Below are 18,753 nucleotides of genomic sequence, written 5' to 3' on the forward strand. Positions count from 1 at the left end.
AGAGAAAAGAATTTCTATTTTGTTTCCAATACTTTTAGAGTCTGGCATTATTCTAGCTTTTGTGATAACCGTCTTTGGCTATGTATCTTTAAAGAGCCAGCACAATCAGTTTTTAGTAGTACTTGATAGTGTAGACACCATATTTTGAGTCCAGAAAAGGAGGAGGGAACATAAGATTACACTTTGCATTAACGGATATCGGGACAAGGAGAGGCACTCCTTGGGCCTCCACCGTAAAGGACTCCCATGTCACCAGTAAGAGTAAGGGAAAAGAAGAGATCAGAGTGAGAGGAAAGGGTACTAACATCTCACCGAAAAGAGAAGGAAAAGTGCAGGCTGAAGCACATTTGGAGGGAAATGATAAGCTGGGTGAGCCTAACATCAGGTCTCGCCCCAGCCTCACGTTCTGCCTGCTCGCAGTTTTGTGACCCCTCCTACAACTGCTTGATAGCTTTTGAGAGCACTTACTATTAACTGCAAATGTGTCCAATTTAATTCTCTGAATCATTTATAAAATATTTTAAGAGCTTACAGATAATTTTGATTCCATAGAGAGCTCCTTTATTATACTGTTCCCTCCAGAAGTATCAATTCATTACTATACGTTATTTTCTAGTATCAAGAGTTTCTTTAACCCATAATCTAAAAAAAAAATCCATTTAACCCTTTGGTTGCTAAGAGTCCTGCATAAAATCTTTTGAAATTTTTTTTTTAAGGTCAAAATAATTAGGTTAGTTGGTTCTGAATGTCTACGAATCTTGCTTCCTCAAGTCAGGCATGAGGTCCCCATGCTGACATCCCTCACCACCCCCACAAAAGTTACTGATACTATTCTTTAAAAGGAATTAAATTGGGCCAAGTCACAAGAATAAAAACTCCATATACACCTCTAATAATTCAAATGAGAATGAGGTGAGTCAGGTCTAAAAACAGAAAATGCCAGAAGAATGCCAGAAGTAGACGCAATCGAGAGGCCATCTCTTAGCTTTTGAGCTGCTGCAGAGAAGGCAAATGCGATCATCTGTGTTTTGTACATATTAAGTTCAATAAATGTTTCTAAAAGAATCAGTTCCTGGGGTTGTCAGCTGCCTTGCAAAAAAGGTTAAGCAGAACCACCTACCTAGTATAAACACTTTGCATTAAAACACTGCCTAAAAGTATGCAAAACTCTAGGATATGATTATAATTTTGTCAGAAAACTAAGTGAGAGACTCCTTAACAATAACAGCTAACACTTACTACATGCCTGGTACGATTCTACACTACAGATACTATTATACACATTATACATATACATTATATATATATATTATACATACACATATACTACATATACTACACTACTATACTATTGTATAGCACTACAATATATTAACTCTATTTCACAGAGTTGTGAGAATTAAGTATATTATTGTTATCCTCATTTCACAGATAAGGCAACTAAGATTACATAGCCTAGTAAGTGGCAGACCAGCAATTTAAACGCAAAATATTAACTATGATAGCCTCTGGATGGTGGGATTGCAGGTGAAACCCATGCCTTCATTGTGGGAAGTATGTTTATTATGCTCAAAATTTGGAGTTTGATTTTTTTTTAATAGGACTGAAAAGTATAGGTGGGTAGGTAAAGTTGAAGAAGTATTCCCAGGTTTCATTTGCTTCCTGGGAAAAATTAAAAGTTGCATATTCTGCTGAGAGTTGGCAGAAACAGCTGCTTCGGATGCTTCTGAATAAAATGATACTAATTACTTCTTCAGAAGTACCGTTTTTGTGTGATTTACTAACAAACAAGCATATAAACCTCCGGTGATGTAAAACTCATACTCAGTTGCAGAACTGTTTATTTCTGTCTCAAAATACAAGTTTCTTTAGAAATTATATTTCACTTTAAAACAACTCCTCTAAAAAGTCATAGGAATAGAAGATACATGGTATATCTTTTCCTGGAATAAAGAAGTGAACCATACGGCTCTACTCCTCCATATACAAAGAATCAGTAAAAAATAATATAGTACATGAGAAGCTGATCTAAGACTTGACATGAGGTTTCTATAAACTCATTCCACAGTGCAACCAGGAGACCTATTTCACAGTACATTTACAACACATGCAATATACTTGGACTCTGAACTCTGCGCAGCTGATTAAACAAGAATCCTACTCCTTCTCAGCTGTCTTGGCATAGCTTCATTAAGTTTAGCAAGCATCAAGCTCCCAGAATGCCATAAATAACTTTGCCGTATGAGCTAGAGTAACAGTACTAAAATTTCCCCAGGTGTAAAGATGTCCTACTACCTAAAAATCTGTTCGACTAGATGACTTCTAGACTACCACTGTTACTATTACAGACGTAATATTAAGGTGAGAATGCATAAGCTTTTTAACTCTTACAATATATTATGGACAAAATTTAGTAAATCATTTAGCTTCAGAGTACAATGGTCAACCCTCCTGTGGCGCTATTTTCTGTAAGATTAATTTGACAACCATTTTATCTTTAAATCTGCATAGCACAGAAAAACAGAGCCAAACTAAGCTCTAATTTCCCCATTAGTAGATTTATAGAAGAATCCATGTTTGAACTATACTTAAATATTAATGTTTAACTGGTTACGTATCTTATTTAAGACATTACATTAATACACTGGAATGTCAGAGAATAATGCTAGTATGTTATTCTTTTTAACCAAACACCGCATTTGAAGGCACAATAATTATTTTACTCCATGCCTAAATCAGGTTCCCAGATTTCGTCTCTATCAAAGAGGAGACCTACTACCACTACTATTCCTAAAGGCTTGTTATCTTGAACACTCATTTTTAAAGACGGGACAGAAATGGTTCAACAAAAGCTTGATACCATGATGTCAGATCAGTAAATTCAATTTGAGAATCAGACTCTGACAATTTGACATAGCACCTCTCAGTCTGCCTCATCTAGCTGTTTTATTTTCAAATTTCACTTCTCACAATTAGTTCTTGAACCAACTATGAATCATTTGGCAACATGTTCTAATTCTGGGCCCAATAACCTACCTATGTTTTCAGATCTCATCTGGAGAGAATCACTGCCTTTATTTCTAGAAGAAATTTACTAGTCCGTTCACAGCCATTTCTTTTTCTTTCAGGTTAATTTTTCTTACATGTGAATAAATTAGGAAAGGTCTATCAGTATTAATCCCCACAGTTCACTTGATCAGAATCCCACATCTTATATAACTGTTTTCCAAAGTCAAGATTCAAATAAAATCTGTTTTCCATACACAGAAAAAGGTCACTCAAACTGCTGACAAGAAGCTGCTCTCATTCCTCTTCCTTAACTGAAGGACCAAACTGAAGCTCTGCAATGTAAACTGCCCTCCCTTCAGGGAGACACTGAAAATACCAGAGAAAGACAGAATATGCCCCCAAACAACTTGGCCCAATAGCCTAGAGAGTTAGCTATAGACATGAAAAGAGGGAGCACCTCTGGGTGCAACTGTCACCATGGTTCCTGAAGGACCTGAGAAGTGCTGACACCAATCATCAAGATGGGTTCCTCTAGTTTTCAGTAACTGTCTCCTTACCTCACAGCTGGTACAAGGATAATTTTATCTGCTTAAACGTGTGTGTTCCCTAAGCTTCTTGAGAAGAAGTATGTTGCCTGTTTCTTCTCTGCATCTCCAGACACTAGCAGAGCACTCAGCAAAAAAATGGCTGGCATTTTGTATATATTGACCAAAAAGAACTGAAGCACTTGCTTCCAACAATAACTGTAGTCTTGCAATGATTATGTAAAGTATTAGAACAAAATGGTGGAATTAATTACTGGAGTGCTGGCTACAGCTGCCAGAGATGGGTATAACCATTGCTAATAGAGTGCCTCCAATGCTAGCATGGTAGCACTATAATAGGGAAGGTTTTTCAAAAGATGCCACCCACCTGCTTCCACTTTAGTAACAAAAATTCTAAATTTCCCAAGCTTCTCTGCAGCTAGGTGCAGTCATAACTACGTTCTTGCCAATGAGATGTAAACGGAAGTCTTCTGTAGACTTTCAAAAAGGTTAACGTAAGGAAGCTGAAGCAGCTGGAAGTGACACTCCACCCCTGCTCCATTTTTTTGTCCCTTCCAGACAACAATTTAGGACACAACGGATGGAGCTTCAGCAACCATGCCACATGAAGTGACCCTGATAATGCAGCAGATAGGACCCTGAGTTCTGATGATATTGAGCCATGCTACTACCAGCCCTGGACCACTTAGCTTCAGAATTTTTTATGTAAGAGAAATAAACTTTTACCCAAGTCACTGTTTTGAGTTTTCTTTTATGGTCACTGAATCTAACGCTATTTGATAGTGTTTGACATTCCAAAATGCATGCTTGAAATGGCAACTAAGTCTGTGGTTTTCAAGTTGAAGAAAATGCATCACTCTCTACTGTCTCCAAGACTTAGGACCATAAAATACATCAAATACAATATTATTAAACCTAACAACGAAATGGTTTTGAAACCCAGAATATTGCTCTAATATAAATATTTTATAAAAGGGAGAAAAAATCATTGGAAATGGTGAGGGCTTTCAGGCTACAGTAACAATAAGGTTAATGGTGTTGATAGCTTTATAATTAGTTAGATTAATAAAATGGCAAAAAAGAAAAAACCTAATTAAATAGACAAAAAGGCTAAAGCCACTGAATTTGGAGTCCTAGATTTTCATCCTAAGTAATTTCAGAAAAATGATTTCATGTATCAGGACCTCAATTCACCATTAAAAGGAAGGAAGTGATTAAATTATCTCTAAGGAAATCCCAGCTCTAGAATTCTCTACACACCTTAGCATATTAATATTATAAGAAAAAACAAAAATGTATTGATAGAACTAAGTCCTAGAAAATTCCTCAAATTAAAAAGCAACTACATCTTCTCCAGATACTAAAGCAATGCTATCTTCCATTTATCAGTCAAAATATGTTTTGTTGCTACTGACTCTTACTCACAATATTTTTATCCTATTCTTCTGGCCACCTAAAATGTGCTTATCACCAGCTCTTCAACTGTCTAGCTTTTATTTCTCTCTTTCAGATCTTAGTATATATGTCTTATCTTCAGTAAGGGCTGTCCTGACTCATAAAATAGGTCCCACTTGCTATTTTATTTAACACAGTAATTTTTTATCTTCATTGCACTTATCACAATTTTTCATCTATATAATTACTTGTATTCTTTTGTTCAATGTCTCTCTCTTCCTCTACAGTGAAACCTCCAGAGGGAGAGCAATGTATCTGGGTTTTCTTCCCACTGTTTTATGTCCAGGCCTGGCACAATGCCTAATACGAGATGAAGTTCATTTATAAATATTTGTTATATGAAGGAACAAACATGAATCAATGAGGCAGAGATCATATGAGAAAATGTTTACCCACTTACCTCATTAAACACAGGATACATGACTGCATAGAGGGGCATAGAAACCATGGAAGTGGTCTCAGCTTCATTCTTCATCTCTTCCATTGTCATCCTCATTCAAAAGCCAACTACAGAAGAAAAAGCAGTGCTAAAATGCAGAGGAATCTTCATTCACTGCAGTATTTCCTCTCTTTTTTGTGATAAAAGAATAGGGCACAAAACATATACTGACCTGGTTAAAGGGGAAGAAATCAGAGATTTACCATTATTAAAGGGAAACTACAAATGCAAATAATTTTCTTTTCCAAAGTAGGGTCCCTATCTTACAACAAGCTAATTTGTTAATATATCTTACTTGTGAAGGCAACCCTGGTCAGCGAGACATCTCTCTTTTCCTCTTCAGACTCAAGAATTGCCCTTTCTTACAGCTAATCTCCCTCATTAGGTACTACTTCACAAAGCAGTGACTCACGAACCCACCCAGCCTGAACGCAGTGGTCTCATGGAGCACCACAGATTAATGATGTATCTAATTCCATCATATACAACCTAAGAAAAAGTATCAAGAAGCATACTTAAAGCATTTATATGTAATATAAAATGAAAACTATGAAATGTATGATAAATAAGTATAGAGAAAACCAAATTAAAGAATTAAGATGTTTAACATTTTCATTAAAATCTTTTTGCTAATTGTTCATTGACTTTTGTCACCTAAAAATAACAACAAAAACATAGCAAGCACCAAAGTTTTAAGACAAATCTTAAAACCAGGAAAATTCTACCAAGTGTGGTCTACTTAGGAAAAAATTATGTTACTTAATTTTAACAGTGGTACTTTTTGAATCTTTGTCCAAATCTGACACAAAAATTAAGTAGAGAAATTTTGCCTTGAGGAGTTGAGGAAATGTGTTGGTTTCTACAGAAATCGACTGCATTTATTTCCTTTGCTAGGCTAAAAAATGAACCTAATTATAAAGTGAAGGAATAACAGTAGTGCCATAGCTATATATTAAACAATATATATTAATAAATGTAAAAAAGCCATCAATTTTTGAATAATTTCTACCATTTGTGAAGCATTTTCAGATTATAAAACATTTTTCACATGCATTTAGTCCTCATGATTAACTTAATTTAGACTGTCATTTTAATTTTACAGATGAAAATGTAGGCTCAGAGATGATAAATAACTTGCCCAAGATCACACGTGCAGAGGCCCAAGATTTGATCCCAGTCCTCTGAATCCAGATGACACTTACACATTGAAAAACCAAATGAAGTAGAAGCAAAGAACCCAGCTTACCTACCCAAGAAAATCCCCAGAAGGTATTCCTTCACCGAATAAATGCATGCTAAGCACTTATTACATGCAAGATGCAGTGGAGCTTGAATAACATGTAGTCCTAATCATTAAAAATGTATCTGGGCCTGGGGCCAGCCTGGCGGCACAGCGGTTAAGTTCACATGTTCCGCTTTGGCAGCCCAGGGTTCACCAGTTCAGATCCCGGGTACAAACCTACACATGGCTTGTGATGCCATGCTGTGGCAGATGTCCCACATATAAAGTAGAGGAAGATGGGAACAGATGTTAGCTCAGGGCCAGTCTTCCTCAGCAAAAAAGGGAGGATTGGTGGCAGATGTTAGCCCAGGGCTAATCTTCCTCAAAAAAGAAAAAAAAAATGTATCTGGGCCCAATTGTGGAAGATCTAAGCAGTCTGAAAGATACAATCACAGGTCTGGAGTACTTACAGCTTCACAAAGCTCCAACAACCTGTCCCATTTGAGAAATGCTTACAATCCCTTCCATATGATAACCAGTGAAGGGAACTCAACACCTACTGAAATCATTTAGTCCCATTTCTGGCAGTTCTAAAAACGGAAAGTTTTCCGTTTCTGAGCTGCAATCTGCTCCTGGACTTCATAAACAACAACAAAAAGGCCAATTCCTCAATTTTACCCTATAGGACCACTACCAATTCAGACCATTGATTTAAGTAGATGGCTTTGGTCCTAGCTTAAGGATAGAATGGAGAACAGAAGTTAAAGGCAGAGAAAACTTAAAAGACCTAGTATATCTATATGAGATCAACAGGACCTGAATAGTGAGCAAGAGGAAGTAGGTAAATATCAATTGTGGCCCTGCTGCTCCTTTTTCAGCATACTCGTTGAGCGTCAACTCTTGACCTTGTCAGGAAATCAAATAACTTTTTTTAAGTTGTTGTCCATGCTTGGGAGCATTTAAAACCACCTTCTCTCTTTGAAACACCTGGTTTTTGTGATGCTTGCTCTCTGCTCCAGTTCTGCCACAGCAGTACAGCATCCTGACTTCTCCCTTGTGTGATAATCACAACTGTTCATTCCTTTCCTTCCATAGCTCCATAAGGTCAGATTGTCTTGTTCACTGCTCTGTATTTAGTACCAGGCCTAATACTGTATAGGTAATGAATAAACATTTATGAAATAAACAAATGATTTTTTTTTCTGTCACCCAATGAAATAGTCTTTAAGTTCCGCTGTTGGCCCGTTTTCTTCTATTTCTCACTTGCTTTTTCCATTGATACCGATGCTCTCTATTACTCTCTATACTGTGCATCCACTGTCCATCATTTTTATTTTGACTAGTATCATTGCATTTCAGCTCTTCTCTGTTCCAAGCTTATTATAAAAAGGTATTCACAACTTATTTCTAAGTGGAAAAGTAGATTACCAAATGGCCTATGAATGTCAAAGGACAACCAGCAATTACTCTGCTACCTAAAGAGCAAGGGTCAGTTGAGCTGAGCAAGGGCTGAGGCCCTGCCCCTTGAAGAAGGTTCCTTCCTTTCAGGATGGGTGTGGCCAGGCCCTGAGCAGCCAGGCAGCATATTAACAAAGTTTCAGCCCTCTAAGCAATACTGGTTTCTGGGGTGAGTGCTGATCATGCATGCGTAGCCAACTGAAGATTACTGACTCCAAATGCCAAATCTGAAAAGGCCTTAAAAAGTCACCTCATCCACCATCTAGTACAATAGAAGCCAAAGTCTTAAAAAGGACTTGCCCATGATTACAACTGCTAGCTAATCATAAATAATAAAAATTTAATGTGGGTATGGCGGTAACATAGCAAGAACTACTTTGCTTCCCATTTCAAACGTGCTGCTTTGGGGAAAAGTTTTCATTTCAAAGTAAGCCTTGTTTCTTCAGCAGTTAGCATCCACAGAATTTTAAAAAAACAAGAACCAGAACTACAGATCCTAATAACTTAGAAAAAGGTATACTCTTATTTAAACAAATTTTTCTTCAGAATACCCTTTGAGATATGGGGATACCAAAACAAACAGAATATAAACAACCTTGTTATTTATACTTTTCCCCTTATTTCCTTGAAAGTTCAAAATAGCACTGCTAATTTCTAACACAAGATGAATTAGTTTCAAATATCTTCCTGGGCTTAAGACGATTATTATTTGTTTAGAAAGAGGCGGCAACAAAAATAGGTTCTTGGTCATTCTACTGCCAACTCTTTGTCATAGGAGTTTCTGCTCCATCCTGCACAACCAACCAACAGGAGTCTGTTCGTTCAAAGAGTCAGGCAGCATATCTCAAGGCTCAGAATCAGCATTTCCTGAAACAGCCTCACTCTATTCCATCTGGGGCACGAGATAACTCTAGAGCCAAAGCAATTTACTCACAAATAAAATGAGTGGACAAACGGAAGTCTTGGAACTGATATACGTAGTTTTTGGGAGAAAAAGAAGCTTCCTGTGTAAAGCAAATTCTATACTTAAAACGTTCACAGGCATGTCTATTTGTCTTGTTTTCCTCTATAGTCAAATCTAGTACTTAGCTCCCTTACTCGATCCTAAATTCTTATAATTTCTTTAATTTCCCACCCTAAAGAGGGGAAGTTAGTTTGTTGTTGTTGTTCTATGGATGGATATATATATATATAGATGTATGTATGTTGGCTCTCCAATCTGTCCATGAACATTTAGCTAAAAGAAGTTTATTCATTTTAGCAGTAAGTAGAATCCATGTGTTTACATTACTAAGTTTATTTCTTTTTCCCATGAGAGACATTGGAGTCACTATATCATGTATATAGTAGGCACTTAATAAATGTTTCTCAGATGATAAATTAATGAGATAAGAGATGGGCAATATATAAGCTGAATCAGTCTTACTAATACTTTTCAAATGTCAAGTCTAGCAAAACAAAAACAAACACATAAATCTAATTCTACTAACAAAGTCTGGAGCCACATTTACCAGTTTTTACTTCTTTTTGCTATCTCAAGCTCTTCCTACTATAGTAAGCTAAGAGAATATGAGCATCAGATGATTGCAAATAAAATCAGAATTCCAGCAGAAATTTACATGAAAACCAAATAAAACTACAGAAAAATAAAACAGCAAAGATTATAAATTCTAATGTCTCATTTTTATTAGGGCTGCTAGGATGTCTTTTAGATCCTCGGGACACAACTAGTGTATAATTTAATAGTTCACAAAATTTTGAAAGTACAACAGTTTCCAACCTACGTTAACCTTGCTTTACATATAAGCAAGATTCAAAAAGTTGTGCAGCTTTTAGCAGAAAGCAAAATTTTCTCTATGGGAAAGGGTGCAGAGGGCTGCAGTTCCCAAATGTTGGATGACCTGAGCCATCAGTCACTTCAGTGCCCATAAAAAACACATATTCCCAAGATTACTCAATCAGAATCTCCAAGAAAGGGTACATGAAGCTGTATTTTTAGCAGACGGCCCAGATGATTCTTGTAAACAAGACAGGTTGGAAATCACTGATACGGAAAGAACAGTGGCTAGAGTCAGAGGAACTAGCTGCTAAAGCCAGTCTCAGGGACAGAGGTAAAATGAAGTTTGACTAAGCTTCTGTGACAGGGGTTTTTGTCCAGATTTTGTGAAAGCTTCACTTAATCATGACCTTATTTCCCCATCAGAAACAGAAAGTGCATAAAATTATACTATCTTAAACGCCTCAGTACTCTAAGATTCAATGATGATAAAATTTTATTATTGATATCTACCATAGATTCCAAAGCAGTCCATCTCATGGAAAGTTAAAAAAAAAAGGAAAAAAATCTCATCAGATCATAAAAACGATTTACGAATTCTAGTAAGGAGATCCTCCCCAATAGTTAGTTGATCCAGGGTTTTAAATAACTGACAACCCCTTGCTTTCTCTGAAGCACCTGAAATCACCCATCATACCCATCAAGCTCCTAGAGAAATCGAGTTATTCCAAGGCTGTGTAGACCAGTCTGGTCATTTCACACAGCTGGAAAGGTGGGCATTTGATATCACAACCTACCTTTTAGAGCCTTCTCATGTCAAAATGTTGTAGCCACTTCCAAACAAGAGACCAAAGGTTTAGAGGAGGAAGCTAGGAAAAAGGGAGGCAGAGGACCAGGGTAAGCAGGAGATCCTACTTAGACCAAAAGGAGCTTGAAGCCTTCAGGACATACCTACAACTCTCTCCTTCCTCTGCAAATTATATTTTCTATAATCCCAGGTCTTCCATTATACAGTTTCCTATTTTAACAAGGTAATGTGGAACTCAACCTCCCCGAGGATGCACTGCTGTCAGTTTAGTACTTACAGAGTTTTGCATTTAGGGACATCTAGGAACAATCTCTTCTTAATGGTAAGTGTAATACATTAATATTACACTTTGCCACTGTATTTGTTTATATCTGTCAATTTTTTTTCTAGGCTTCTTCATATTAAGTGAACTATTTGTGCAGAGATACGTGAAAAGAGCATAAGAAATAAGGTCTGAAAAGATGGGCTCAAATCCTGGTAAAGCCATTATAGAGCACCTCGTCTCTGGACAAGTCACTTCATCCCTCTGTGCTTCAGTTTCTTAAAATGGACGAAAACTGAGCTGTATACTTGAAAGAGATGTAGTTAGAATAAAAGATGAGGTAATTTCTAAATCAACCATAAAGCCTCTATATTAAATGATTTTAATTTACTAAGTTACTAAGCACTGTATTTTTGCACTTTTAAATAACCATTCAAAGAAAGTACACATTACACAATGATTTATCACTTTACTGGGAGGTCTAACCTACTCAAACAAATTTTAAGGGCACTCTCTGCTAAACCACAAATTCTGTGTATCTGACACCACTAACTGGTTGAACGACTACAGCTATGGTTTTTTAAAAAACAAGATCAAAAAGATATAATTTTCAATATCTCTTAAACATCACTGATCAAGGAAGCTTTTGTTGAGCTGTTAATTAAGAAGTAACAAAGGATGTAACTAAAACATCATCTGAAAGTTACAATGTCTTCGAAAACAGCTTACAGCAAATTAGAGTACAATGACCCATGAAGGAAAAATGCCTAAATGTAGCAGTGTGCTACATTTCACTCCATTCCCTTCATCATTCTGTTAATCTCTGTCTATCTGTCACAGATACGTGTTCCCTAAGTAAGAAGCAGACTCGGTTCTAAACATATGCTTATAAATCAACCATTTAAAACACAATTTATTTTCCTACAGAGGGTTAAGTGAGAATTAAGGTTCTAAGAAAGACTTCAATATCCAGAATTTACCTAAAGAAAAACAGGACTAGGAGTGTTTCAATTATACTTAGCCAACATTAATAGCACTCGTACCACAGAGGCAACAAGCATAGTGATTCTAGAACCAGACTTGCCTGGATTCCATGCTGGATCTAGCACTTACTAGCTTGTGGGACCCAAGGCAAGTTTTGTCTAACTTCTCTGTGCCACAGTTTTCTCATCTACTAACTCGGAATAACAATAGCATCTACCTCTGAAGGTGGTTGTGAAGATTAAACAAGTTATTACAGATAAAGCATTTAGAGCAGTGTATGGCACACAGTAATTATTCAATATTAGCTATGACGATTAAGTACACTTTAATCTACGATGATAAGATCAGATCTCTTTCCAGAAGCCAGGTCTGCACAATCACCCAGGTCTGCACAAAGAAATCAGACTCCTGAAAGCTGGATAAATAGAGGAAGATATGTGATTTTACACCTCTTTAAGACAGCACAATTCTCTTCCGTTTTTCAAATAAATTCTTTTATCAAACCCTATAAATGAGAGACAAAACACACTAAACTCTTCATTCATCTAATAAATGTATTAAGTAACAGTTTACCAGCCCCTCCCTCTCACAGGAACTCTTTAAATACCTCTCTCTCCACAATTTGAAAAGCACAGCTCTAGGACAACCACTATGCAAGCGTTATGAACAAAGCATTATGAAGAACAAGGGTGAGTGGTCCCAAAAGTAAGGGTAAGGGCTGGCAAAAGACAGCTGGACCCAGATTTTTCCATAACTCGGACAGTTCCAGATCTCAATCTTTCACCAGTAAATTTACCCTTAGTCTTGTCACATGCTTAGACATTTAAGAAACTTAAGTGTTAAGACCCTAAAATTTTAAAATGAAAAGAGTCATATTATCTAGTCCAATCTCCAAATTTCACAATTTAGAAATAAAAGTCCACAGAAATTCACATTAAGAAACACAAAAGAATGGTGACACATATTTTAAACAAATACGCTACTGAACGACTACAGCCTATTGTCCAAGTTAGTCTGCCAAACCGAACGACCACTCAATCAGGTTACGGTCAAGACCCCCAGACTCCTTGTAGACTGTTTTGAGACTGAAGTCAGCGGAATGTGGCTCTGATTCAAGGTCGCTCTAGGATACTCAGCAGCACAAGCTTGTGGATCTTCACTTTGCTGCTGCTGAGCCCTCTGACTCACTCACCTTAAAACTTAACTGCATCATGTCAGGCTATGCCCCTGCATATCTGGGGGAGTACTGTTTCCTAATACAGAAATCCATAAAATGGATGAAGTAATTAAGTTTTTATACACACAGATGGACACCACAGAGCAGTAGATAAGCACTCAGATTTGAAACAAAGACCCGAGTTTGAAGTCTCAAACTCAGGTGGGTGATAGAAGTTATTTAATCTCTCTTTCTAAACTCAGTGAGAAGTTAATGAGAATAGTGATTGAAGCATTCATCCTCACAGGGTCATTAAGAGAACTAAATGCATAGACAAAGCACTTAATACAGTGCTTTAGTCACAGTTAATACTGTTATTTCTTGATATTGCTTTAGTTATTATTAGTTAATACTGTTAACTATTTTATCCAAAATTCTATGAACCTGACATGGCATCAGGACCGGAACCAGGAGGAGGCATCTAGACAGCTAGAAAACAAAATTTAGCTCTGACTTGCATGACACAGAGTGAGTGCCTCCTTAAATTTTGCACCCTAGGCCCCTGGCTTGCCTCATCCTAGTCCTGTCCCCGAACAGCACACACAACACACACAACGATAGCCTAATACTGATAGCACAACATCAGAAAGGCCACTTACATAGCAGATTTTTAAAACCTTTCTCCCTCATTTGCCACAATGGAGGTATAAATAAATCACCTGGGCCACTAGACAAAAGTTACATATATCATCCACAGCAAATTACATAGTTTCGGAATACTTAACAGAATTAAGCCATTATAGGCATTTTAAAACTATTTCCCAAGCTTATGTTAAAAATTACTTTTTATTCTCTTAATGTACATGGATCAACTTAATAAAGAAAGCACTGGCCCAGAAGCAGACTGGGTAGCAGAGCGAAATCAAGATGCGATCAAAAACCATCTCAAGATAATTCAAAAAACAGGATAATCTTCATAGGATTATTAAAAGTTGACCACAGATTCAAAGGGCTCATTACTCTGAATTAGTTGATGGGAAATGGGAACAACAATAACAAAAATAGCAACAACTGGCTTCTAAGATATTTCTGAACAACTTGTTCAGCAGAAAAAATTATATATCTCTTTAGTTGTGACAATCCTCAATTTTTTTCCTACACCAATGCCTGAATCCTGGTCTGAACATAATTCAAACGAAAACATTTGTTGGTGGGCAGGAAACAAATTTGGCCCCTGAATATGTTCATCTTTTGCCCATAAAGTTCTCAATCTAGTGGCTCAGGAATGAAATAATGCCTAACTGAATAGTCATTTAGTGTTTAATTGAGGTACATCTTTCTATTTTCTTTTTTGTTAGTATTTGTCATCTCCTATTTTAATTTCTCCAATATAATACTAAAGCTTTCCTTTAAAATCCCTTAGAAAATCAACTAAACTCAAGCCCTCATACTGTTTCTATGTTCTCTATTCTTCAAACTACCATTAAGGAGACTGTCCCACATGGGTCAGGCCTACCTCCTCTGTATCACTTAGAATCTTAGAAAGCTATTTAACCTTTTAACCCAATGACTTCTAACTGCCTAAATGTCCTTTCCGATATGCAATGTGTATTTTCTTTACCTTACAAAATTTCTTTGCACTAAAACACTGCGACAAGGCACTCAAAAATTGATAAAATTATTAGCCCCAGATAACAAACTGACTCTGGTTCATTTAACAGTAGGTACTAATAAAGACTAGGTTCTATCTTGATGACATTTAACTTCATCTTTAGCTCCCAACTAATCTTAAATACAAATACTGTTAGTCACAAGAAATTAGGCCGAGAGAATGGCATCTGCTTATATTGTATATACAGTTCCTCTGTAACCTTGACTTGCAAAACTGTAATTCTTTTTTTCAGGAAGAGCACCAAAATTAAGGTAGCACCTCAGAAATCGCTCAAGTTTTGACAACACTGCCAAAATGCCAATTTTATTACAGATAAAGGCATTCACAAAGTATCCGTATTTCTCAATAAAAGGCCACAGCACTATTCAAAATCCTGTGGAATTAAATTAAGAAAGCCTCTCGACAGTCTGAACTGGTATAGGAAGCAGTTGCAGCCGAGGCCAGGGCTGACTCATTTACCATTCTCAACTGGCTTTTGTTGTAGCAACCTTACGTAAGTCTAAGGAGGCAGCAGGGGTGTAACATCTTAGGGTTTGGTCATTCCTTAACTCCAATCTCCACTGGAGTTCCAGTTCATCCTGAAGACAGGATGGTAGAGGAACACAGGAAGGCACGGTTCAGTGCCAGGGAGCAGAGGGTAAATTAGAGAAACTATCAATTTTTTCCCCTTCCCATCAGCTCTGATGCAAAATTATCAAATGAATTGATGTATGTAAAAGTACTTAATACATCAGAAAGGCTAAATGCATCCCTTTCTATCCACTAAATTTATCTGCCCTAAAGAGAAGTTTTACTCCTTTCTCTATTTCCTAGTCCCTAGCACAGTACTCTGTAGGGTCAAAGTAAGTCAGTGACAGTGTTAGCTGGAGATGTGGTGATGAAAAGCCAGATACTGTCCATGCCCTTGAGGGCATTCGGTCTTGCAGGGAAGAGAGACAATAAAGAAATACATGTCAAGCTGCCACTATGCATAAATCCAGCGAGTATACCTGCATCACGTTATACATACATTTACCCTACGCAAGTTCAACTGACATACTTAACATTTCTTTAAAAGAAAAATAACTATTGGGGCCAGCCCAGTGGCGCAGCGGTTAAGTGCTTCGGTGGCCTGGGATTCACCGGTTCGGATCCCGGGTGCGGAGATGGCATAACTTGGCAAGCCATGCTGTGCTAGGCGTCCCACATATAAAGTAGAGGAAGATGGGAACAGATGTTAGCTCAGGGCCAGTCTTCCTCAGGAAAAAGAGGAGGATTGGCAGCAGATGTTAGCTCAGGGCCAGTCTTCCTCAGCAAAAAGAGGAGGATTGGCAGCAGATGTTAGATCAGGGCTAATCTTCCTCAAAAAAAAAGAAAGAAGTTGGGGCTGGCCCCGTAGCCGAGTGGTTAAGTTCACGTGCTCCGCTGCAGGCGGCCCAGTGTTTCGTTAGTTCGAATCCTGGGCGCGGACATGGCACTGCTCATCAGACCACGCTGAGGCAGCGTCCCACATGCCACAACTAGAAGAAATCACAATGAAGAATACACAACTATGTACCGGGGGACTTTGGGGAGAAAATGGAAAAAATAAAATCTTTAAAAGAAAAAAGAAAGAATAACTATTGAAATACATAGGTGATCATAATTCCATTTCATGCACATAAGCCCCAGAGTGAAAGAGATAAGAGACATGGATAAGCTACTCCTCCACCAGACTTAGAGCCACAGTGCCTCTCACAATAAGCAGCTCGCCACACTGTGATTCTTATATTATAACACACATTTCTTTTCCAACATGGTCTCTGAATAACACGTCAAATATTTCACCTAATACTCAAAGGAAAAGCAATTCTATTCCAACGCCAGAGGAAAACCTGGCTGTGTTGAAGTTATGTTAGTCTCCAAAGTGGTAACTTCCCAAAGGATTTTTTAGAGTAAGTTTGAATATAAGTAATTTTCACCTGCCACATTGACCTTAGCGCCTAAGATACAACATCTCTGCAAGTGCAACTCTAAAGCTAACTTCTCTTCACTAGAGCTCGACCACTAACATCGTTTTTACTGATGATTAAAAATAGGATCTCTTGAGTCAGCCAGCATGAAGTCAAACCCTAATTGCAAGCAATTACTGGTCGTGCGACCTTGGGCAAGTTGCTTAACATCTCTGCACTTAAGTTTCCTCGTTGAAATTAGGGATAATAGTGCCTCCACCTCACAGGGTTGCTGTAAGATTATACAAGAAGGTGTGAAACGCCTGCATGATGCCTTGTGCTTAGTTACTGCTCAATAAATGCTGGCTATCATATTATATCCTGGCTCATTTAAGGCAATTTCATACATAATATATGCTCAATCAATATTTGATAAATGAATGAACTGAAATATCATTATTATACAATCTAGACTTACTTCTGGTAAACTTATTTCCAAAGGACTGGCATGAGTAAACAGTAGTGACTACCATTTAATAAGTTCCACTGCTGTTACCCTATAATTCATAAATTTGCTGGTAAAATTCTCTCTCTCTTTTTTTAAACCATATAGCAACACTGGATTCTGGGCAACTGTAGAAGAGTGAGATTGAGACTGAATAAATTCAAATCACTTCTTGGGTGTTTGGAAAAAAGATCACCCAAACCAAAAATATAAGGGTGACCTTGAAAAACAAGATTGTAATATTACACTACATTAAGATGCGATTAATTTTGTAGCTAAAACGAGAAAACTGAATTTTTCATCTTCATATACACAAAAATGGACCACCAAACTACACTGTTTAACTCTCTGTGAATACCTTATTTCTTTTTTTTGGTGAGGAAGACTGGCCCTGAGCTAACATCTGTTGCCAATCTTCCTTTTTGTGCTCAAGGAAGATTTGCTCTGAGCTGACATCTGTGCCAATCTTTCTCTATTTTGCATGTGGGATGCCACCACAGCACGGCTTGATGAGTGGAGTGTAGGTCCACGCCCAGGTCCAAACTCGTGAACCCTGGCCTGCTGAATTGGAGCATGTACTCTTAACTACTACAGCACTGGGCCAGCCCCTGCAAATACCTTATTTCTAATTGTTGCAATAAAGGTGCTTTCATTTTTTGCACTGTGTGTGTGTGTGTGCACGTGCACACGCATATTCCTAAAACAGAAGACTGCAACTTTCTATAACAGTTCAAATACACGAATATACGCAATCAATCACGCTATTTAACTTCTAAATCACTTCTACAGTTTATATTATGGAGAAAAAATTATTTATCGTGTAATTAGCTTAAAATTCTTGTAACATTACCTAGCATACTGACCTTAATAATCCAACAACATATAAGCAGTACTTCAATTTTATCCTCTAAATATTGGTTATGACAGGTAAACGTGAATTTTTTTTTTTAAGATTTTACTTTTCCTTTTTCTCCCCAAAGCCCCTGGTACGTAGTTGTGTACTGTTAGTTGTGGGTCCTTCCAGTTGTAGCATGTGGGATGCTGCCCCAGCATGGCTTGATGAGTGGTGCCATGTCCACGCCCAGGATTTGAACCAGCAAAACCCTGAGCTGCCCAAGTGGAGCATACGATCTTAACCACTTGGCCACGGGGCTGGGCCACAGGGCCAGGCCATGGGGCCAGCCCCCAGTAAATGTGAATATTTTATTCAAAATTCAAATAACATCAGGACTGACTTAAGAAAAAATAACTTTGGGACTTATCAGAGACATATTTAATAATAAAAACTGAGAGTATTATCAAATTTTAAAGCCAAATATCAGCAATCAGCTTTTTGACAATATTTTGCGGGAGAGTGAAGTGGTGAATTCATGTAGGCATGTAAGGCTACAGGAAATCAGAGCTGTTGAATTTATTCTATGCCATTACTATAGTATTGTGAAGGACTAGCGAACTTGTTTTTCAGAGCAGAAACCTAACACAATTATTCATCCCTGAAACTTAGTTTTGTGTGTTTTAAAAATAATCATCTTTTTACTCTCATAAGTATCT

General features: G+C 37.5%; 1 protein-coding gene across 17 annotated transcripts in view; it reads right to left on the reverse strand.

Moving 5' to 3' along the window:
- PDCD10 (programmed cell death 10) overlaps positions 1 to 18,753 on the reverse strand; it is a 41,791-nt gene that overhangs the window by 18,691 nt on the left and 4,347 nt on the right. For 7 of the 17 annotated variants that reach the window (XM_001490756.5, XM_070242367.1, XM_070242364.1 and 4 more), the window contains one exon: positions 5,410 to 5,516. In XM_001490756.5, coding sequence (XP_001490806.1) covers positions 5,410 to 5,505 — 96 coding nt within the window. In that variant the 5' untranslated portion in view covers positions 5,506 to 5,516. 17 annotated transcript variants of the gene reach the window in all.

The sequence above is a fragment of the Equus caballus genome, chromosome 19 (genome assembly GCF_041296265.1).
Source record: "Equus caballus isolate H_3958 breed thoroughbred chromosome 19, TB-T2T, whole genome shotgun sequence".
Classification (NCBI taxonomy): domain Eukaryota; kingdom Metazoa; phylum Chordata; class Mammalia; order Perissodactyla; family Equidae; genus Equus; species Equus caballus.